The sequence below is a fragment of the Onychostoma macrolepis genome, chromosome 22, assembly GCF_012432095.1.
Source record: "Onychostoma macrolepis isolate SWU-2019 chromosome 22, ASM1243209v1, whole genome shotgun sequence".
NCBI lineage: Eukaryota > Metazoa > Chordata > Actinopteri > Cypriniformes > Cyprinidae > Onychostoma > Onychostoma macrolepis.
The window spans coordinates 37,540,166-37,558,765 of record NC_081176.1 but is presented as its reverse complement, the minus strand read 5'-3'; the positions used below and the strand labels follow the sequence as shown (position 1 = coordinate 37,558,765).

Genomic DNA, 18,600 nt, shown 5'->3' with positions numbered 1-18,600 from the left:
GGTTAAAGAAGTATGGGGAATTTTGTTCCCCCTGTTCTAACTGTGGTGATTCAAAGAAGAAGAAAAAAAGGAAAATAATAATTAATAAATAAATGTGTAAAACTAAGAAAAAATTTAAAACAAGTGAATGAATTTTTTTTTTAATGCACTTTATAGGGCCTTATCTGTGACGATTAATGTTCCCTGCTCAGCTTTGAATGATTCACTGATTGCTTGATCCCTGGGAAGTGTTCACCTGTTTGGGAGGGCGCGCTGCTCAGAAAATACAGAGACTCTGATGGTGAAGCAGCAGATCCGTGTCCTGTGTTTTATTAACTATTCACATCTCCCTCATCAGGCGGTGAGGGCGCTACATAACCACTAGACCAGACAAATGCACCTTCTGCTTTACGTTTATCTCATCCAATTTACACTGTAAATCACTTAATTGTATTTTTTCCGCAGGTAAAAGTCTATCGGGAGAAACAAGTAATTTCAGACACAGCTTGCTCCTCCAAAATTATGTTAAGTTTAGAAAGAAAGCTAACAGAAGTTCCCAATACCTACTAAAAGTATATTCCTTTTGTGCCAAATCCCAGTAAAAGGAAATTAATTTTATACGTTCCAATTCTATACGTTCTGCCTCATGTCTTAGATGAGAAACATTAATTTTCCCAAAATTAGTATGACATGACGCTACAAAATCGGAAGATCTAAGTCTTTCACTAAACTGTGCACGATGGTTGCACGCGCACGCAGCGCGGCCACAGCGCGCCCAGTGTAGTCGGCTTCATTATCAAATGACTCTTATGAACCTGTTCTTTTTTAGTCAAAAACACAGAGTGCAGCCCAATCACTAACGAACTGATTTTACATTTGTTCGTGAATCAGATACTGCTTCTTGGTTTATTCAGAAGTCCTCTGAGAAATCTATTCCCTTCCGGATATGTCTGAGATTCATCCCGTGATTGTTTGGTGATCGATTCTCCGACCGCTCGCTCCACTTTCATCATGGATATACAGGCCTTTCGGCATATCGGACGAAATAATAACATGAAATCAATAAGATGTCGTCGATCACGAAAACTAATAGCAGTTAGGTAAGAATCTTGTATTGCAGTTTTCTCGATTGTTAACATAATATAACTGATTTTAGTTGATTTTAATATAACTGATTTTCCCAAACCATTAATTCAGTTCTCAAAACAAAGACACATTTCTCAAAAAGTTTAACAATGAGTGAGTTAAACATTAGACAGCAAAACTGACACCAATCAGAATCTGCATCCTAACAACGGAGATAGGAGAGAGTTATACACGAATAATATACACTTACACATTCAGTATAATTACAGTACCAGTACATGATGGAAACTTCACTCTTCTATATGTACACATGTTGTACACCTTCAAACGTGTGACTGTCAAATTGTATTTGTAACCCTTTTTTATGTGTACTGCATGTTTGTAGAACTGAGAAATGACTGCCTAGAGACATAGCTAGTCTTGTGTCAGGAGACCAGGAAACTGCTGTAGTACTGTATACTGTAATGAAATTTGACCAAATGTACAGAGGATGCTGAATTAACTTTTATTTATTTATCTATTTTTCGTACTGTACTGTATGTGGCGCATACCAAGTTCATATACAATTCTTTGGAATTTGAACTTTTCTAGTGTTTTTCATCTACTGCAAGATTACTTTACAGTAGTAAAATGAAAATGATCTGTTCCCAAAAGTTCATTGCTGAATTATTATTATTATCTGTAATTTAATTTATGTTGTATACTGTAATAGACATTGAGCTGCAAAAATAATTCCTGAATCCTAATAAGAGTTTTTTGTTAAGTGTTATTGATCTCATGAGTGTTCACTGGGCAGGAAAGTCATCTGTGTATTTGAATTGTGTGTAAACTAGATTGAAAAGTTTGAAACATACATAGTTTGGTCAGTTAGATGTTCTAGATGTTTGCTAAAGTGTTGCTAGTTGGTTGCTAGGATATTCTGGATGGTTGCTAGGCTTTTGCTCTGCAGTTGCTGGGGTGTTGCTAGACTATTGATAGTGTGTTCTGGATGATTACAGACATTCCCACCTCTGGTAATAACAGAATGTTGTCTTTAATGATACAAGCTCAGAAACATTTATAACCTCTTGAAGTTTTTCATATTGTGTATTGACTTGGTGACATGATGGATATTGAAATGTTATTTATTTTTCATTTTAAACAGTACAGATGATTACTTAATGGTAATGCAATATTTGTGAACAACTGTGCACGTCAGACAATAAATCCCCAAAAACTATGCATGGGGGCTTGCTTTGGTGTTGCCACCCCTCGTAGACCCTATGCCACCCTAAAAAATATTTTCTAAATCCGCCTATAGCGACAACCTATAGCAGCTGAGAGCTATAAGCAGAAGAAAACAAATCCATGACTCATTCCTATCCGTTGCATTATTTTTTATTGATTTATTAACACGCCGTAACAAACAACTACATGATTAAAAACAACTTAGAACGGCCTAGAACGGTCAACAGAAAGTGAGCATTCTCCTACTCACCCCCTCTCTACACACGCATGTCAAACAGGAAACATAATCAGGTACTGCCTTGTACCATTTTTGTTACTCCACGGAAAGAAAAAAAAAAATCATGGGTCTTGTAATTTTCATTACAAAAATTAAGGTGATAAAAATATTGAGTATATTTCATTAAATAAATTGTGATTCAGTGTTGTATGGAAAATATTGAGGACTTTTACTTATAAAACCAAGATAAATTGAGGAACTGATTAAACAAAAAAAAAGTAAGGAAAGAAGGCAACCTATTTATTTTAAGAGAATTAGCTCAATTTTGCTGTTTTATTTTAGAGGTGGTTGTTAGTTCCCAGCATGCTTTGCATATGGCTGGATATGGAGAGTCAATTTTGAAATTAAATGCTATTTTATGTGTTTTTGAGTGAAGGGAAACATCTATTAATGTTTAATGTTCAGTTATGTTTGACATTTGAAAGAGTTTCTGTTACACTGAAGTTTCCATTGTGCAGCGCAATCATTACCATTGTGCAGAAGAGTAGAGCTTATGGTTATGGATACTACTCCTAGAAGGCATTAAGCCTTGTTCAATGAGCAGTAGCTTTCCAGTACTGCTCAAGTATTTTCTTACTTGAGCTGTAAACAGTCTTTTAAATGTATAGAATAACTCAAAGTCAAATACAAACAGGCCTCACTCAAAAACACAGACTTTTGAGAATCAATTTTAAATGAGCACATTTCACTAATACTATTGAATTCATTGTGTTATATATTAATTAATATTGGAGATTGTACATGATTTATTCAGGTAGATTCCATTAAAACATCAAACCTTAAAAACTACTCAAAAATATTATGAGTAATATTGTTACCATAACAAAGTAGATGGCTCGTTCCATTTTTTTACAGTGTATAGCACTGATTAGGATACATTTCCTCCATGTATCAATCAAATTATATTTCTGCATAAAAGTCTTTAAAATAGTATTGGACGAACCTGACTGCTTTGGAGGCCATCTATCAAGTCATTTAAGGTAATATTAAAATCCCTCCAATCAGTAAAATGCCTGGGTGCTAACGAGACCAGAGTAGAATTCTTTCCTCTAAAGATTCAAAAAGTTTATCATTTTCAGTGTTAAGGTTACAGTGGGGAAAATAAGTATTTGAACACCCTGCTATTTTGCAAGTTCTCCCACTTAGAAATCATGGAGGGTCTGAAATTGTCATCGTAGGTGCATGTCCACTGTGAGAGACATAATCTAAAAAAAATCCAGAAATCACAATGTATGATTTTTAACTATTTATTTGTATGATACAGCTGCAAATAAGTATTTGAACACCTGAGAAAATCAATGTTAATATTTGGTACAGTAGCCTTTGTTTGCAATTACAGAGGTCAAACGCTTTCCTGTAGTTTTTCACCAGGTTTGCACACACTGCAGGAGGGATTTTGGCCCACCTCCACACAGATCTTCTCTAGATCAGTCAGGTTTCTGGCCTGTCGCTGAGAAACACGGAGTTTGAGCTCCTCCAAAGATTCTCTATTGGGTTTAGGTCTGAGACTGGCTAGGCCACGCCAGAACCTTGATATGCTTCTTACAGAGCCACTCCTTGGTTATCCTGGCTGTGTGCTTCGGGTCATTGTCATGTTGGAAGACCCAGCCTCGACCCATCTTCAATGCTCTAACTGAGGGAAGGAGGTTGTTCCCCAAAATCTCGCAATACATGGCCCCGGTCATCCTCTCCTTAATACAGTGCAGTCGCCTGTCCCATGTGCAGAAAAACACCCCAAAGATGATGCTACCACCCCATGCTTCACAGTAGGGATGGTGTTCTTGGATGGTACTCATCATTCTTCTTCCTCCAAACACGTTTAGTGGAATTATGACCAAAAGTTCTATTTTGGTCTCATCTGACCACATGACTTTCTCCCATGACTCCTCTGGATCATCCAAATGGTCATTGGCAAACTTAAGTCGGGCCTGGACATGTGCTGGTTTAAGCAGGGGAACCTTCCGTGCCATGCATGATTTCAAACCATGACGTCTTAGTGTATTACCAACAGTAACCTTGGAAGCGGTGGTCCCAGCTCTTTTCAGGTCATTGACCAGCTCCTCCCGTGTAGTTCTGGGCTGATTTCTCACCTTTCTTAGGATCATTGAGACCCCACGAGGTGAGATCTTGCATGGAGCCCCAGTCCGAGGAGATTGACAGTCATGTTTAGCTTCTTCCATTTTCTAATGATTGCTCCAACAGTGGACCTTTTTCACCAAGCTGCTTGGCAATTTCCCGTAGCCCTTTCCAGCCTTGTGGAGGTGTACAATTTTGTCTCTAGTGTCTTTGGACAGCTCTTTGGTCTTAGCCATGTTAGTAGTTGGATTCTTACTGATTGTATGGGGTGGACAGGTGTCTTTATGCAGCTAACGACCTCAAACAGGTGCATCTAATTTAGGATAATAAATGGAGTGGAGGTGGACATTTTAAAGGCAGACTAACAGGTCTTTGAGGGTCAGAATTCTAGCTGATAGACAGGTGTTCAAATACTTATTTGCAGCTGTATCATACAAATAAATAGTTAAAAATCATACATTGTGATTTCTGGATTTTTTTTAGATTATGTCTCTGACAGTGGACATGCACCTACGATGACAATTTCAGACCCTCCATGATTTCTAAGTGGGAGAACTTGCAAAATAGCAGGGTGTTCAAATACTTATTTTCCTCACTGTATATCATAAATGTTAATCAAAACAAATACTAAATTACTCCAACATAAAATAAAGAAAGTGTCCAAAAGTGTCTGAAAATACCTCCAAAACATTTCCAGAAAAAGTGTTCTTTAACGATTTTGTGACTTTTCATCATTTTCTATCTGTATTCACATAAAAAATGTGGTCTTTGGGGTCAATATGATGCAAATGAAAAATATCTTAAATAGAATGTTTTTTTTTTTTTTTTTTCATTTGTCAAAAAAAGAGAGAAAAATTTCCACACAGAAATGAAGGCCTGGCACTAGAGTACAAATGCAATGTAGAAAAAGCATGCTCATTCACATGCACACACACACACACACACACACAAATGTGTAACTGCAACAAAGAGATACTAGAGCACAAATGCAATGTGGAACGAGCATGTACGTACACACACACATATGCACACATCCACCCACCATTCACGCCCAACATTTTTATAATAAAATTGTTTTTGGTGTCAAAATTGTTTTTATTTTACTTTATAGATTGAAATAAATATGTGCCTGCAATCAAGTTTTAGTGGCAACTTGTGTGGCATTTCTGCAAATTTATGTGGCATTTTTGCAAAAGTAGGCACTTCAAAATACATCAAACAACAACAACAAAATTCTAAACTTTGAGAAAAATATTGTTTTTTTTAATGTATTTTATAATGTTTCATTATATATTTACAAAATATTTATCAGAAAAGTTTTGAGAGGAGCAGTTGGCCACTTCCAGAAAAATGAATAAATCTCTATGGACCTCTGCTGGATATATATGGTCATTACACTATTCTTTCAAAAACTCTATTTTCTACAAGTATTTCTCTAACCAGCAGATGGCAGAATTCTACACCTAACACCTAGATCAATATCCAGAAGCAACTTAAATCAAATTTAGATAATCATTTAAGTGATTTTTTTTCATAAAAATGTGATATTTCACAAGCAAGCTAATGGTGTAGTTGAGGAATTTTGTGGTAAACAAGTACAAAAGTACTTCATATCTCCCAAAACACAGCATTAATGTATAGATGAGAAGTAACAACAACATAAAAAAGATATATTATTTGTATCATTAAATGTATGTAAATCATACTGACCCCAAAGACCACACGTGTAAACAGGAAACGAAGACCTTATTTAATTCACTGGTAGTACTTGTGTGTGACAGTCATTTTTTTTTTTTTTCGAAAGCAAACATATTGTAAACAACAGCTGTTTAGTTGGTATCACTATCAAAATTAACTTTTAGATGTTGTTTTTTTTTAAATATATAAATGTTCATAAACTTTATGAAAATAGTAGCAAGTAATGATAATAATAATTAAAAAGACTTGTTGGAATTAAATCAACCCAGACTGAGAAGAGAACAGAGCACAATTGTTTAGACCAATGAGCGTTAAGCTGTGTCATCAGTGGTTTCCCTACTAGGAGGAGTTTATTCACATTGCAGAGTTTAACTCCACTAAGCCACTTCAAAACTGACCAGCAGGTCTGTCACTTACAGCTGTTCTGACGCTTTATATTACGAAATGTTCAATTTTTATTATGACATTTATGTTGTGCTTTGTTGTTTAAATATAGCGTTTACAAAATTAGTAGCTGTTGTTATTTGAAACGTTCAGCGAAATAACAAAATAAATAAAAAATAAAATGGCCTATGACATGATTCTATTCTTTTACTTGAGCTTGTGGAGTCTGAATGGTAAGTATTTTTATGGCTTCATTTCTGTGTATGTTATCATTTGTCCACATACAAACCACTCTGTTCCATCATTCATGTCTTATCAGTAAACTCAAATATTTTTGTTCATGATGTTATTGATGACATCAAATGTTTTAATTTATTACACATTATTGGATTATACATTGAAATTAAAGAGTTGTTTTGCAATGAAAACAATTTAAATTGTTTCAAAATGACAAAAACCCCAAATCTGGTAAATCTCCAAATTTTGAGTAAATACTCCTATTTGTTCATCAGGTGTGTTTGGTGTTGATGCAGTAAAGTTAGCACCAGAGTCCGTGACGGAGGGAGATCCTGTCACTCTGAGGACTGATGTTACTGAAATACTGCAGTATGATCCGATCCAGTGGAGGTTTGGAGACATTCTCATAGCTAAAATCAACATGAAGGAGAATAAGAGCAGGTTTTATAATAACAGTGCTGCTGAGAGACTCAGAGACAGACTGAAGCTGGATCATCAGACTGGATCTCTGAGCATCATGAACACCAGAACCACAGACTCTGGACTTTATAAAATAACCAGCACTGAAACAGGGACAACGCTCAACACATTCAATCTTACGGTCTATGGTGAGTAGATAATTTTATATTCATCTTTAACAAAATTCACTGTCAAAGTTATTGAGAATAATTACAGATAATTCTATGTTGATACGGTTTAATTTCTGCATTTTAATAAAATATTTGAATAAACATTCTATAACATCTTTTTCTGCTACATTAGTTCAGTTTTAAGCATAAATGAACTGACAAATATCACAACACTTTATAATGAATTATTTATCCTGTCATGTCTTCTCAGCTCATCTGCCTGTTCCTGTCATCAGCAGTAACACTTCACAAAATTCATCCTCATCTTCATCATCATCATCATCAGGGTCATCAGTGTCCAGTTGTGTGTTTCTGTGTTCAGTGGTGAATGTGGGTCATGTGACTCTCTCCTGGTACAAAGGAAACAGTTCATTGTCCAGCATCAGTGTGTCTGATCTCAGCAGAAGTGTTTCTTTATCTCTGGAGTGTCTGGATGATTCCTACAGCTGTGTGGTGAACAATCCCATCAGCAACCAGACGAGACATCTCAACAACACTGAGATCTGTCAGCCATGTTCAGGTACTTCAGTGCCACTATACTGTCAAACACATTCAAGCCTATGTCAGCGGCACTACATTTTCTTCAGGGCTGGACTGGGCATTTTTTGGTCCTGGTGGCCCACCACTCTCTCTCTCTCTCTCTCTATATATATATATATATATATATATATATATGAATGATATACATATGATATACACTACCATTCAAAAGTTTTTGAACGGTAAGATTTTTCATTATTATTATTTTTTTAAAGAAGTCTCTTCTGCTAACCAAGTCTGCATTTCTTTGATCCAAAATACAGCAAAAACAGTAATATTGTGAAATATTTTTACTATTTAAAATAACTGTTTTCTATTTGAATATATTGTAAAATGTAATTCATTCCTGTGATCAAAGCTGAATTTTCAGCATCATTACTCCAGTCACATGATCGTTCAGAAATCATTCAAATATTCTGATTTGCTGCTCAAAATACATTTATTATTACTATTATTATTATTATTATTACTATTATGTTGAAAACAGCTGAGTATATGTATATTTTCAGGTTTCTTTGATGAATAGAAAGTTCAGAAGAACAGCATTTATCTGAAATAGAAATCTTTTGTAACATTAATGTCTTTATCATCATATTTGATCAATTTAAAGCATCCTTGCTAAATAAAAGTATTAATTTCCATAATTTCTTTCCCAAAAAAACAAAACAAAAATTATACTGACTCCAATCTTTTGAATGGTGTATTGTATAATGTTACAAAAGCTTTTATTTCAGATAAATGCTGATTTTTGGATCTTTCTATTCATCAAAGAATCCATTAATGTTAAAAAATATATATTTATTGAGCAGCAAATCAGCATATTAGAATGATTTCTGAAGGATCATGTGTCTCTGAAGACTGGAGTAATGATGCTGAAAATTAATCTTTGATCACAGGAATAAATTACATTTTAAAATATATTCAAATAGAAAGCAGTTATTTTAAATAGTAAAAATATTTCACAATATTACTGCTTTTGCTGTATTTTGGATAAAATAAATGCAGGATGGGTGGAAGAAGAGAATTCTTTGGAAAATCTTACTGTTCAATAACTTTTGACTGGTAGTGTAGATATGTAGGCTATCATTGAAGCTGTTTTGGATAACAAACAAAACGTCAGGTTTGACAATATCGTGTCTTTTCGAATTTAAATCTAGATTTATTCACATTGGCCCATGGAAACCTATATGAACACACTTGACATGACTTGGCCAAAAAATCGCGGTGGACGAATTTACGTTTTATTAAAAAGTGTTTGCGTATTCTGCACTAAAGGCGCGCGCACATCCCTATCAAGCACTTTACCGATTCAACTGCTCTCCTCTCCTCCTCCTCCTGGCTCTTTACGCCGCATCACTCACCGCAGAGCAAGCCTGTTCTTGATAAAGCTGCTGTGAAAACATGGGAAAAGCCGACGAGGAAGAAGTTGGGGTGAAGCGTTTTTTATATAGGCGGAGGCTCCGTCTATAGCGCATTGTGATTGGGTGGTTTACGCTGTCAATACAGGAGACAAACCAATGGGTCACTGGCTGCTCGTGATGGTCCTTGACAAAAAAAAAAAAAATTCTGTCGGCCACTTCAGTACGTCGGCCCACCGGGAAAATGGCCGGTATGCCCGATTACCAGTCCAGCCCTTTTTTCTTCTACAAAGTAAATGAATCATATTTCTGTTTTTTTATATATATATTTCTTCTCTCAGAAGACTTCACCCCCCCCTGTGGTTCTACTGAAGCTATGATCCGATTGGCTCTCTCTGTTCTGGTGGTCGTGGTTACAGTTGCTATGCTGATTTATGACATCAGATCCAGAAATCTTCAACAGAAGAAAAGAGAGCAGACATCAACGTCAGACACTGGTTAATCAGATACATGGGAAAGTTGAGATGTTCTTGAATGACTATAGACATTATGTTACAGGAATATAATTTACTTTTTTTTTCCTTCTTTTTTTTTTAGTTTTCTTTTTCATGTCAGTTGTGTGTGTATATCACTTTTCATAATACAAATTTTGAAATTCTGAAATAATGATTTTCTGAATACTGAATAATGATTTCAGACCCAAGACTCCTTTCAGTTAGAAAATTATCTCTAAACATGTTATCTGAATAAAAGCTTTAAGAAGCTTTTATTTTAAAAGCTTGTTTGCTGACAGATTGTTTCGGCTTGTAAGACTCTCATTTATGTTTTATTAGTTTACTAGAATATGAAAGAATAGTGATATTACTATCCCCATTTCATCACTCACTGTTATTTTTAGACAACACAGAAGAATGTGATGCTATTAATAAAACATTTGTTGTAAGTCATGATTAATGTTAAGCTAATTCAATTTGTGTGCTTTTTAGTATAGGTAAATGTATTTTATTAAATGTTTTGTCATGTTGGTTTCTTTTTCCCTTTTAAGTTTTCTCAGACTTAATATCGATTCTGTGATGTTCTTAGTGTGAACAGACAAGCTTTAATAAGTGGGAATCTTTTACTTTAAATAGACAAACTATTATTTGTTAGAATATTCATTTTAGGTGGGTAAACATTTTTAATTGCTATTTTGGGTCAAGCCCACATTTTAAAGATGGCGTTTCCTTCTTATGAAATAAAAAAAAAAAAGCATCAATATTTCAAAGTGTTTCAGGGGTTGACATGTCCTAAATTTATCAATAACTCTACACGAAAGGTGGGATGATGAAAGAAATGATGGCAGGAGAGATGTTAGCAGTATTGTATAGGCCTACAGGTTCAAACGTTTTTTCCCCCAAATAAGTTCAGCGCAACCCCGTGTATGGGTTTTTATTTTTAAGCCTACACAAAACCTACCTTTGAAAAGTGGGGTGTGGTTAAAACATAAAAAATTTTCTCTTTTCTACTTTCTACTTTCTGTTGGTAAAATATACATTCTTAAATTTTTCCTGTAGTCTATGTGAACCGAGGACCTTCTTGGTGCGCGACGATAATGCTAAACCACATGAGCACAACTCATTAACTCAGAGTTGCATGTCAGTAGCATAGTATATGACAACTTCATCATATGAAATATGCATAAACACTTAGAAGCAACCTGTTAAATATAGAATTGAGAGGAATGGGAATCTTAGTTGCAATTCTTCTTAAACAACAGGTACTTCCACATGTAATCTAACACGATCATCAGACATAAAACAGCATCAAAACTGTAACGTTATGGAATAATGACTGTCAAGCTTTAGGGTGCTGATCGAAACCATCTACGTTTTGATTATCATTCTGAATCCAATTCATTGTCTTTTTTCAGCTGCGATAGAGGCTATTTACACTAAGTGAAAATAGCAGTATTCTTTAGTGATATGCTATTTACACAGTGCAAATAGCTTTAAATGCTATATATTCTATGTTAAAATAGCAGGATCCTGCTAATTACTTATTGAAAATGTTGAATAAAGGGTATGATTAATTGTGGCGAAAAACATTATTAGAGAAAAACATTACTTATTACAAATAGTGGCAATTATCTGCACCTCTGCATTGTAATACCCCTTACAGAAAAAACACATGAATTTCACATGTGCAAAAACACATGTGGTCACATGTGGCCACATATACATGTGATTCTGCACATGTGAAATTTCACTTGTGAAAACATGTGAAAATCACATGTGAAGTGTGTGCTTTGCACATGGGAAATGTGTGTTTTTGGAACACTTTCATGTGAATTTCCATGTGAATCCCATGTGAAACCCATGTGAAACCCATGAGATCACATGTGAAACACGTGTATTCCCATGTGGAACACACGCATATTGCCATGTGAAACCCATGGTACTTTCCTATGTGAAACCCATGGGATCACATGTGAATCCCATGTGAAACCCATGAGATCACATGTAAAATACATGTAAATTCCCATGTGAAACCCATGGTATATTCCCATGTGAAACACACATATATTCCCATGTGAAACCCATGGTACTTATGTGAAACCCATGGGATCACATGTAAAATACATGTAAATTCCCATGTGAAACATATGTGATCACATGTGAAACACATATATTTTCCCATGTGAAACCCATGAGATAACATGTGAAATACATGTAAATTCCCATGTGAAACTTGTGAATCCCATGTGAAGCGTATATTATAAACCTGCTTGTGTTGCAATGTCATTGTGAAATGACTTTAAAAACTCTAATCAATATTTAACTCATGCACAATATACACTCAAAAATATTTTATTCTGTTTAAGACCTCAATTGTATAGTAAAATTCCATTACGTTTTATTAAGCAATCCTTATACACTATTCATATTATGAAGAATTTAAAAAGAATAACTACAGTCTAAAGCATTTATATAAATCTTAAAGGGATAGTTTGTCCAAAATGAAAATTCTGTCATTAATTACTCACCCTCATGTTGTTCCAAATAGATCTTAGTAAGATCTTCGTTCTTCTTCGGAACACAAATTGAGATATTTTTAAACATTTCAGTTGCATTGCTATCTATGCAGGGTCAGAAAGCTCTCGGATTTCATCAAAAATATCTTATTTTGTGTTCCAAAGATGAATGAAGATCTTATGGGTTTTGAACGACATGAGGGTGAGTAATTAATTACAGAATTTTCATTTTGAGGAACTATCTCTATAATAACTGGGAATGTGCCATTTCAGATTTGTTCATAAATAAATAAATAAAAGTTACTCAATCACAGTTCCCATGGCATGAAGTTCATAGAACCTGAAAGTACACCGAGAGGCACTATTAAGTACAATTAACACAATATTTATTCATCTCTTTTGTAACTGTGTTGTATTTAGAGCTATAACAACTTGAGTCATATTTCCATAATGACATGAGATTTTCACAGGTTGGTAATGAAATTTGTATCGTCTGTAAAGAGGGCCACAGCAACATCTCCACTCATCAGACTTGTCCTAAATGAATGAATGAAAGAGAGATACAAATCACAAACAAATCCATGGTGTCCAAAAATAGTAGTGTTCAATTTAATTATTTTTTTAACCATAATTTATTTTATTATTATTTTTTAATTTAAAAAGGTTTTTGACAAATAATCTCACAAAGACTGATGCCAAGCTAAAGGTCACCCAAAATTGAAAATTCAGTCATTATTTACTCTTATGCCATATGGCCTTTCTTTTTGATACCACAAAAGGGGAAATTAAGAAATGGTGAAAAATCAAACAAATTTTTATTTGAAAAATTCTGTTGGCCTGTTGTGGAGGACTGCGTTTGTGAGAATATATTTGCTCAACATTTCACTTCAGCTCACCAAGGAAAGATGAAGATGAAAGATGAAACACTACAAAACATGACTCTCAGAAAACTCAAAAGTATTACTCATGTATTGTCTTTCATGAGGTGAAGATCTCCAGACCAAAATAATGCAAGAACTTGATTTGTTGTTCTGATGGGCAGAAAACAACAGATATATTCACCTCAGAACATAAAGTATGTGCAAAATCTTCTAGGAGCCATGAGTCGCATGTGACTGAATTTAAGTTTTTGGGTGAGCTGTCCCTTTCAAATAAATGGCAAATTAGTTTGAACAAAACAACACAGATATAGTAACACAGATGTAGAAAAACCAATCAAATGTTGATGAACTGACTAAACAGCAGTATGAGTAAAAACACTTTGGTATTTTGATGAAATACACAGAGTTGTCCTGTCAGTTAATCAAGGAGACTCACCGTGCAGGTTCTGAAAAAGCCAAACACACAGGAAGGACAGTGTGTAATGCCTATAAAACAAAAAAAACTGAAGAGTATACTGTTGACAGTGAAGTTACCTCAACAAACATGATTTTAAATATTCCAATCAGAAATATTCCAATCACAAATAACGTGTTCACATCTTTAATGCAACCAGAATAGAAAAATAGCAAAAGACAAAATATCAAATAGCAAAAACAAAAACCAAGTGTACTACTTTCAGTGACAGAATGTGTAATTTTGAAAAAGTCTTTACCATTTGGTGATGTGGCTGTGTTGAAATGCTTATCCCTAAAAGTAAATAGAAAGACATCAAGAACAAAGTACTGACTGTATTTCCACAGTGGGTCATTTCATCTTTTAAACGATCTTGTCAATATTGCTTCAAAACAATTAGTTGCTAATTATTTATGTAGCCATGTCTCTACGACTTGAGCGAGCAAGAGCCTAAAAGAAAAACTGTAAGTTAAATGAATGAATAACCTGGTAAATTAATGTAGCATTATTGCATTGACTAGGCTAGATTTGACAATATGTATATATGTGACATTTAAAGTGTTAAAATAGTTACAGAGGCCTGATGAATTTATGCAGGTGATCTATACTTGCTGAGTTTACTCACATAGTTATAATTGCATAATACTTAAACATTGTCTTAAATACAACGTTTTGAAAACAGCTACATCAAATCGTTGAAACAGGAAATTATACATTAAATAGTGTAAAACGGCCAGCATGTGGCGAGCGAGTAATCAAACAGCTGATTCATTCATTCATTCAACGGTAACGGACAGTGGTGGCTGATGGAGTGGCAGCTACCTCTTGCAGTGCAAAGGTTTTACTCTCTGTCCCAAACTGATTTCTCCCACGGTCAAAGTGGGACATTCGCGTGAAAAGTCGCCGACCAACGGTGACTGTGACCGCGCTTAACCAGCTTATTTCCAGTCGAAATGACCGCACATACAATTGGCAAACAGGACGCTAAGTTCAAACGTTTGATGCAGAAAACTATGAAATGTTTTAAAATATAACCCATTTCAGCTATAAAACTGAAATTCAACATTAAATGTGTAAACACTACTAATTAAAGACATTTTTGCTTACCTTTTCCTCAGCATACAGTGGTAGATGACCGTTATAGTTCGAATGATGAGCACGCGCAGAACTCCCACTTCTTCAGTCAAAATTTCAAAATGGAATAAGCGTTATTAAAGACTATTTGGCATTATGAATATGATGTCGACCAAATATTTACCATTTTAAATACACCGTCTCGAATGGATGTTTTATTTCCGATCATTTCTTCCCCGGCATCATTGTGGCTGTCAGCAGCAGCCGTTGGATGAGAGGAAATAACGTCATCACCATGCTCGCAAATTCAAAATCCTTTCTGTAATGAGCTTTTTATTTTATTTATTTATTTTTATTTATTTTATTTATTTTTATTTATTTATATTTATAAATATTTATATTTTTTAGGGGTTGTGAAAAATGTTAAAGGTACATCTATTGTAAAATATTATGTATCTATGTTTTGCGTCTTGTGATTTATTATTATTATTAATAATATTAAGAAGAAGAAGAATTTATTAATGATATTATTGTAATGTTAATAATATTAATTTTATTAAAATTGTTTTGTAATGTTGTTCCTCAATAAAAAAATTAGGTGAAGCATATATAATACATATTATAATATATATAAATATATCGTGTGTGTGTGTGTGTGTGTGTATGTATTAGTTATTATGCTACCTGATGATCAACAATTACAGGTACAAGCTAATAACAAGGTGTATCAAATGAGCACATATTAATCATAAGTGGTATGTAACGTATAATTGATAAATCATATATCAGTAGTATGAACTTTATTTTATTTAACTTTTATTTTACTAACTAGCTTATATAGCCAAAGTAACTTTGCAACTACAGTAGCCTACATTACAACAAATAAAGAAAGCTACAAGGGACTACAATGGGAAGCAGGAATAGGAACAAATTAAAAGTCAACATACAGTGTGAAGCTGAAAATGCACAGTATTTGTTACATGTAGCTAACATATGATCCACATGTGAAAACCTATTTTAACACATGGAAACATTTTCCACATGTGATAACCTATTATAACACAAGGAAACATTTTCCACATGTGATCCACATGTGTCACATGTGCTCTTATGTTGCAACATGTGGTGACATGTTGTCTTCATGTGATCACATGTGAAAAATATATGTACACAAGTGGTCACATGTGGAAAATATATGGACACATGTGATCACATGTGAAAAAAAAATGTATGGACATGTGATAACATGTGGAAAATATATGGACACATGTGACCACATGTGGAAAACATGTGATCACATGTGGAAAACATGTTAAATTTATGTGGTTTTTCTGTAAGGGACATTATAAAATAGTATACAATAACTTATTGAGTGTAATTTTTTTATTTTATTTCAAATTATTAAATGGATGCCACCTTATTGGGACAAAAGCCCTCCCTGCACCTACCCTAACCCTACTCGATACTTTACGTTCAACTTTTTGATTATTTCCTTTATTTTTATTAAAAAATAAATGCTTTTCTGATGTGATTTGGAATTTAAAAAGGGAGAAAAAAGTTCGCCAAAAGGCAGATTTAAACCCCGGTCGATCGTGTCAAAAGAAGTGCAACACATTTTACCATCTGCGCCACTGAATCTGACAGTTATCGACCGTCTTTTGCAAATTTGACTATCCCAATCATGTTGTGGGTGGAGTTAGTGTAAATAGCCTCTGCCAACAACATGGCTATTTGCACTTAAATAGACACTGCGATTTATTTATTTTTTTTATATATATTCCCAACAATTAAACAGTTGCCCACAGAAAAAAAAACAGGGGGTGCTGCAGCACCCTCAGCACCCCTGGAAAACTTACGAGTATACTTGTAGTATAAAACTAATAAACTAGTAGTTTACTGAGACTATACTTCAAAGTGTACTAAAAATGCTACTACAAGTATTTAATTAGTAAACTATCAGTATACCTGTAAATTCACTTTTAGTATAGTTGCAGTACAAGCTTAAAGCATTGATGTAAACTAGTTGTGTACTCAAAGTTTAGTAGGCTACTGTTATACTTAAAGTATACATTTAGAAAGTGGGCAAATAGTATACTACTAGTACACTGATATTTGTATACTTACATAAAGTATACTTAAAATATACTTGAACTTTACTTTAGCATACTCAATAAAATAAACTTGAAGTATACTACTTTTTGGTAAGGGTAATTTGTTGCAGCACGGTAGACACGGTTTTAGTAATTACTTAGTTAAAGTAATTAGGTTACTAAAATAGTTCTTTTGTATGTGAAAAACATTAGTGACAGTCGGCCTATACACTCTGTGGAGGGAGGTGTCATCTAGAGGAGTTTAATCACGCTAGAGTTACAGTAAACCGCTTCAGATCAGCAGCACTATCTTCAGCTCTTCTATCACTTTTCACGTTAAAATATTTATTATAACATTTATTTTGTGTTCGCATTTTCAAGATTAGGAACTGTTTTTATTTGAAACCGTTCAGCAAAACAGAAATATTTGACATGCTTATATTATTCTGTTTGTGCCTGTGGCGTCTAAGTGGTAAGTATTTTTATGGTTTCGTTTCCGTTTATCTTTTGTCCACATGCATCTTTGTTGTTACTATTATTTCCATCATTAATTTTCATGTTTTATTTGACTAATATAGGCTACTCAAATATTTTTATTGTTTATGTTTTTCTGTTACCCTGGATGTCACGTAACGTGGAAGCAGGGAGAACGCAGGAGGCAGGAAATAACTCAAATAGCCTAGTCTTTAATGACAACACGCAGGGGAAAATCCAGCATAGAACAGATTCCGAACTCACGAACTTGGTGACAAAGTAACGAGTAACAAGTTGACCAGACAAAGTAGAACTGAACAGACAGGAATTAATATACACAGAGATGGGCAGTATTTCAATTAAACGTATTTTGACATCTGTATTTTGCTAGACAAAAAAAAAAAAAAAAAAAATTAATGTGTAATTAAATACTTTGAGAGACAGTATTTTGTATTTGAAATACTCAAAATACATAATCAAGTAGGCCTAGTTCTTTCTCAGATAATACAATATATTTCTTCAAACACACACACACACACAAACACATTTTATATACTTTATTTGCTTCCACATTACAAGTCACAATTCATTAGGAATCAAATTTTTTGAATGATCCAACAGATTAAAACAGATCAGCACATTGTTATGGGTTATACAGTTCTAAGGGTACAAGAAACATCGCCTTTTCCAAATTTAGCCAGTTAGCTATCCTTGTGGGGACTCTCCATAGGCATAATGCTTTTTCTGCTGTACGGACCGTATATTCTATCGCCCTACACCAACCCTACACCTAAACCTACCCCTTACAGGAAACTTTCTGCATTTTTAGATTTTCAAAAAACTTCATTCTGTGTGATTTATTAGCTTGTTTACCCGTAGAGACCTCAATTTAGGTCCCCACCGTGACACGAGTCCCCATGAGTCTGTGTGTATTCAGGTTTAAGTCCCCACCTGAATAGAAACACACACACACACACACACACACACAAACTATTTATACATGCATTTATTTAACACACCAAGCTTCTTATTTACATTTCCTTGCATTTGTACATAACACACCTGTACACACACATACCATATAATTTTTATTTTGTATATTGTGGTCTTTCAAAAATGATACATT

General features: G+C 34.3%; 1 protein-coding gene across 2 annotated transcripts; it reads left to right on the top strand.

Annotated features, from left to right (window-relative positions):
• Window positions 1–572: 572 nt before the first annotated feature.
• Window positions 573–10,516, top strand: LOC131529965 (SLAM family member 5-like). 2 transcript variants are annotated; one of them, XM_058759998.1, is made up of 4 exons: window positions 573–1,079; window positions 7,240–7,572; window positions 7,805–8,113; window positions 9,836–10,516. In XM_058759998.1, the coding sequence occupies exons 2-4, from the start codon at window positions 7,386–7,388 to the stop codon at window positions 9,991–9,993; spliced, it is 654 nt and encodes a 217-aa protein (XP_058615981.1). In that variant the 5' UTR covers window positions 573–1,079; window positions 7,240–7,385; the 3' UTR covers window positions 9,994–10,516. The 2 variants fall into 2 exon arrangements, with proteins under 2 accessions (XP_058615981.1, XP_058615980.1); XM_058759997.1 differs by having other exon boundaries at window positions 9,833–10,516.
• Window positions 10,517–18,600: the final 8,084 nt, after the last annotated feature.